The sequence below is a fragment of the Monoraphidium neglectum genome (assembly GCF_000611645.1).
Source record: "Monoraphidium neglectum strain SAG 48.87 unplaced genomic scaffold scaffold03989, whole genome shotgun sequence".
NCBI lineage: Eukaryota > Viridiplantae > Chlorophyta > Chlorophyceae > Sphaeropleales > Selenastraceae > Monoraphidium > Monoraphidium neglectum.
Window position 1 is genome coordinate 1 of NW_014009640.1, and position 5,155 is coordinate 5,155.

Consider the following 5,155-nt stretch of genomic DNA (forward strand, 5'->3'; position numbering starts at 1 on the left):
CCTGGCCCTTGATGACACGCCCCGAGCGGTCGTACTCCACATAGTGCTCCGTCTGGGCCAGCAGCAGCGCCTCCTCCTCCCCGGGCTTGGCCGCTGAGAGGGAGGCAGCCGCAGCACGGGGTACACGAGACAAAGGTCAGGTTCACGCCAGCCCTGTGCATGCCTCACAAAGGCGCCGCCAACCACACTCACACAGGGCGGAGCGTGGGGGAGGAAAAAACCGGCCGCCGCGCCAACGCCCCAGGCGGATGCCCACCCCTCGCTGCCGCTTGCGCCGCAGGCGAGCCGGCGCCGCGCAATCCCCCCATGTGCAGGCGGCGCACCTGCACTGCCGTACTTGGCCACAATGTCCGCGGTGCTCTTCTTGGTGAGGCCGTCCTTCTTGGCCTTGAAGCTGTTGTGCAGCATCTCAGCGTAACTGGGCAGCGCCTGCACGTGGATGTCCTGGTGTTTGGGGGGGGGGGGGCGGGGATGCGCGTGCGCGCGCGCGTGGAACGGTGAGAAGAGCTCCGCAGGCGTTGTGGGCGTGACTTTGGAGTCGTCCACGCCAGGGGTTGCATCCGACCTGCAGGCAAGGAGGTGCTGGCAAAGGCGTAGCAAACAGCAGCCTTGGCTGCGCGTGCTGTGCATGCCGACGCAGCGAGGTCGCGGTCGCGCCGCCCGCACCGCCCTCCCCCCGCCGCGCACCTGCCCCTTGTCGAAGGCCTGCATGCTGTGCAGGTTGAGCGCCTGCCACGCCTGGTAGTCCCCGCTCGTCCGCACAAAGTTGTCGCCGAAGAACGTCTTCTCGTGCGCGGGCTTGTTGGGCTGCGGGTCCGCGCGCATCGAGCGCGTCTTGGGGTCGTAGTGGGCGCTGTTCACGTCCAGGTTGAGCAGGTATTTGGCCGTGTCCTCGCGGATGCGCAGGTTGCGCACGCTGCCGCTGCTGCCGCCGCCCGCCGTGCGCGCGCGCTTCTTGACCTCCTGGAACGCCGCCTCCTCCGCCTCGTCCAGCTTCGCCTCGTCAGCGTCCGCGCCGGCTCCGTCGGCCGCCGCGGCGCCGTCAGCGCCGCCCCCGTTGGTGGCTACGGCGCCGTCGGCGCCGCCGCCCTCCACGGGGACGCCGCTGTAGAGCTGCTCTACGCGCTCCTTCTGCTTCATCTCCTTGTGGAGGGTCTCGATCTTCTCATAGCGGTCTACCACCTGGTGGGGGGGGGGTTGATGGGGTGCGTGCAGGGTAGGTTACCGCCGAGGATTTGGACAGGTTGTGGAGTTACGTGCAAGCGTGCGTGCGCGCGGGCGCATGCGTGCGCGCGCGCATGTGTGTGTGTGTGTGTGTGTGTGTATGTGTGTAATGGGGATGCAAGTGATGGCGAAGCACCAAATGCGTGTTTGTTTGGGCGCGTACTGTGAGCCAGCTGCATGCCCGGGGCGACAACGTGCAGGATTTCGTGCTGGCTGCCGCAGCCCGCCAACCTGCTGCCCACGCTGACGGCTCGCGGCATCGCACTCGCGCAGCAGAAAGCATCCGTCCCCCAACCCCCTCCGCCGCGCACCTTTGAGTACTCTGCGGGGTCATACCCGTTCCACCTGTCGCGCTTGCTCTCAAAGTTTGGCATCACAATCTCCTCAATCTTGTCGTCCGCCGCGATGCCCTTGCCCGTCCACTTGGCGCCCTTGGAGCGCGGCCGCTCGAGGCAATCCTTGGTCGCGTGAGACATGCTGCCGCAACTGCAGGCGCGGGCGAGGGAGAAACACAGAGCATAGGGAGCCGGGTCAGGAGGCCAGACCGAGGGGCCGGGCGTCGGGCCCGCGTGGCTTTCCGCACTGCTGCACGGGCTGCTGGCGCGCGTCGCCGACACAGGGCAGCCCTGCTGCGCGCCGTCCCGCAGCCAACGGTCAGACAACGGCGTCCATCAACGGGCGTCGCAGGCCGTTGTCCGCCCGTGCGCTTAGGCCGCGCTGTGCTGGCTGCCGCACACCAAGTGCTGCTGCATGCGCGTGACCAGCCGCGTTCTGCGGTGCCGCGAGGGCACTCAGGCTGCTGCAGCAGCAGCAGCGGCCGCACACACCGTGCACTGCTGTGCGCCAGCGCCTGCAGGAGGCCCCCACCCGCATGCCTGCGCTCCCGTCCCTATAAGCTTGGCCCCTTGCCTCACACAGCCCCCACTCACTTCTCGCATGACCCCTTGCGCCACTTGGTGGCCTGGAAGACCTTTGCGCCGCGGTCGTACCACTGCTTGCTGTCTTCGACAGTCCCCTTCCAGTTGCGCTGATGCTTCAGCGTCGGGTGTGTGCTGTTCAAGTACCACGGCACGTTGGTCATGTACTGGGGGATATGCGGGTTGATTTCCTTGCCATCCTCGTCGAGCTCGGCAGGCGCCAGGCCCGCCTTACGGGCCTCATCGAGCTCCTTCTGCCTCTTGAAGTCATCGCTGGACTTGAAAGACATGGCGGCCGACGCTGGCCCCGGAGGGGCGTCCCGCGGGGCGGGCTAGTGCTGGGTGCGTGTGCTGTGCTGCTGCTGTGCTGGTCCCTTCCCGTCGTGCGGGCGAGCAAGGTAACAGAAATCTGTATGCAGAAATCACAGAGAAACCAACAAGACAGCAAAACTGCAAGTTGGATAAAGAGCGCGAAGGCGATCGAGCACAGAGCAGCTGCAGGAAGGACCCGAGCGCGCAGAGTGACCGAAGAGCGCCTGCTCACGCCGTCAGAAACATGCTAGACTGATAAGTTTTTGTCTGGCTATAGCCTCAGCCTGAGCGTCGAGTGCTCGGAGGCACATCGCTCATCTTGCAGCTTGCTATTGAAAACAGCCCCGCGTCCCGCGTGCCCCTGGTCTGGGATATCACCTGTGGCATCTACAGCCTCCAAAAAGCGCAGGCCGGCCTCCGGCACCCCCAACCACCCGCGGCGGGGCCCCGCCGCGGTCGCCGCGCTCTGCGTGACGCGCTCACTGCGCGCAGCGTCCCCAACGTACACGCGTACGCCCGGCTGGCTGGCAACCACGGCGATCGGCCGCGCCCCTGCCGCGCGTCCCCAGGGCGATGGCCCTGAAATGGCTCAAGCGGCGCAAGGAGCAGCGCGCACAGGGCGATGCGCCACAGGCTGGCTCCAGCGAGGCCCCCGCGCCGCCCGCGGCCGCGGCCGCTCCGCCGCCGCCGCCCCCGCCGCCGCCGCCCGCGGCGTTACCCCACCGTACGGACTCCGGCTCAGACTATACAGATGACGACGACGAGCCGGTGCACGACTTTGAGATCGCCCAGGAGGATTACCTCGTGTCTGTAGCGCTCGCGACCAGCGCAAACGAGTACCAGCGAAACGGCGGCGGCGGCGGCGGCTTCCCCTCGGCGATGGGCGCGGCGGCGGCGCTGGAGCTGTCAGAGAAGTACTGGGTCACATGCAGGTGCGGGGGAAAGGGGGGCGGCTGCCGCGCGCGGGGCTGGTCGGCCGCGCGCGCCGCGTCCGGCCCCGAGCGGACCCCACCCGCTCGGCTCGAGGTGCGCCGGCCCGTGCAGGGGCGCCTGCCCTGTCACTGCCGACGCAGCCCCCTCCGCTGGCATTTTCGCGCCCTCTCAACAGCCGCGCCGCCGCCGCCGCTGCTGTGCTGCGCACTCCGCAGGCTCAGCTACGGCGAGCTGTTGTGCGACGGGTTCTACGACGTGTGGGGGGACTATCCCGAGATAGTGGAGCGCGGGGAGTTCCCCACACTGGCCGCGCTGAGGCACGTGCAGCTGTTTGAGGGAGACCCGCGGGAGGTGAGGCGCGCCGCAGCGGCCCCGAACTGCGGCCCCGGGGCACGTCGGGGCGCGGGGCTGGGTCCGTAGGCAGGGGCAGGCGGAGTTTTGAGGGCGGCGGCGGCAGCGGCCGCAGCGGCCGTCCACTAGCGCTCCGGTGGGCTCCAGTGGGCTGTCCAGGGGAGTGGCCGCTGCATCACCGGCTGCGGGAGGACGCGGGGCGCGGGCCTGACGCCAAGCCGAACCGCAGCTGCAGCCGCCCTGCGCAGGCCGATCAGCGCGGCGGCGAGTGCGGCGGTTGCACAAACACGCGCACGCACCCCGCCGGCGGCACCCACTCTCGCCACCCTCGGCTGCGTGGTGCGCCGCGCCTTTGCTGGGTATAATCAGGTGATGCTGGTCAACCGCCTGCTGGATGAGGGCCTCAACAGGATTGAATCTCTGGCGGAGGACGCACTCGCACAGGTGGCGGGGGCGGGCGTGCACACATTCAGGGGTTCGAGAGCGGGCAGCGCGGACGGCTGCGGCGGGCTGCGGGGCGCGGCGTGTTGCGCCGGGGCTGCCCAGGATTCCAGCGGCTGCGCCAGGCTGCCGCTCTCCAGAGCGGCAGGGGGCGTGAGCCCACGGCTGAAAGCTGAAGGGGTGCCGTGCAGCCTCACGACTCACTGTGCTGTCCCATGCCACGCCGCGCATCTGCCGCCGCAGGTTGCCCCGTACGGGGACGCAGACCGCGTGCAGGCGCTCGCCACGCTCGTGGCCGAGCACCTGGGCGGCCCCTACGCGCACCCCGAGCGCCTCCGCCGCGCGCACCTGGACGCGAGCGCCGCGGTCAAGGCTTCGTCTCGCAGCGTCATCCTGCTCATCGGGCAGCTACGCGTCGGCGCCGCGCGGCACCGCGCGCTGCTGTTCAAGGTGCTCGCAGATGCGCTCGGGCTCGAGTGCCAGCTGCTGCGCGGCGCGGGGTACACGGGCAGCGACGATGGGGCGGATGTGGTGGTGCGGCTGGAGGGGCGCGACTGGCGGGTGGATTTGGTTGAGAAGCCTGGGCTGCTGTCAGAGGTGCCATCCGGCCTGCTTTCAGGCGCGGGCAGCTATGGCTACGGCTGCGGCGGCGGCAGCAGCAGCAGCGCGGCGACGGGGCGGCAAGGGGTGACAGTGCCGATGCAGGCGTCGACGTCGGGCGCGGGCGGCGGGCGCGGCGGGCTGGCGCGCGCGCCGTCGGGCGGGCGGCGGGGGCAGGGCGGCGGCGGCGGCGGGGGCAGCGGGGACTTGATAGCGCTGCAGGACCCTGGGGACGGCTCCGGCGGGCTGAGCCGCCTCGGGTCCGGTGGCGCCGCGTCGCGCATCAGCGGGATGCCGTCGCTCACCCTCACAGACGACGGCAGCCTGCTGGGCGGCAGCACGACGGCGTCGGCGGCGGGGCAGAGGCGGCAGCGGCA

The 5,155-nt window shown here is 70.0% G+C and overlaps 2 protein-coding genes across 2 annotated transcripts; one reads left to right on the forward strand and one right to left on the reverse strand.

Moving 5' to 3' along the window:
• Window positions 1-142: 142 nt before the first annotated feature.
• Window positions 143-2,431, reverse strand: MNEG_13697 (pre-mRNA-processing factor SLU7; the record flags this gene model as incomplete). Its single annotated transcript, XM_014037830.1, has 5 exons — window positions 143-153; window positions 324-444; window positions 688-1,182; window positions 1,536-1,710; window positions 2,154-2,431. 5 exons carry the CDS (start codon window positions 2,429-2,431, stop codon window positions 143-145), a joined length of 1,080 nt encoding a protein of 359 aa, XP_013893284.1.
• A 595-nt stretch (window positions 2,432-3,026) lies between these two features.
• On the forward strand, window positions 3,027-4,869 carry MNEG_13698 (hypothetical protein; the record flags this gene model as incomplete). The annotated part of the gene is made up of 5 exons (XM_014037831.1): window positions 3,027-3,385; window positions 3,602-3,802; window positions 3,986-4,181; window positions 4,422-4,739; window positions 4,798-4,869. 5 exons carry the CDS (start codon window positions 3,027-3,029, stop codon window positions 4,867-4,869), a joined length of 1,146 nt encoding a protein of 381 aa, XP_013893285.1.
• Between the last annotated feature and the right edge of the window lie 286 nt (window positions 4,870-5,155).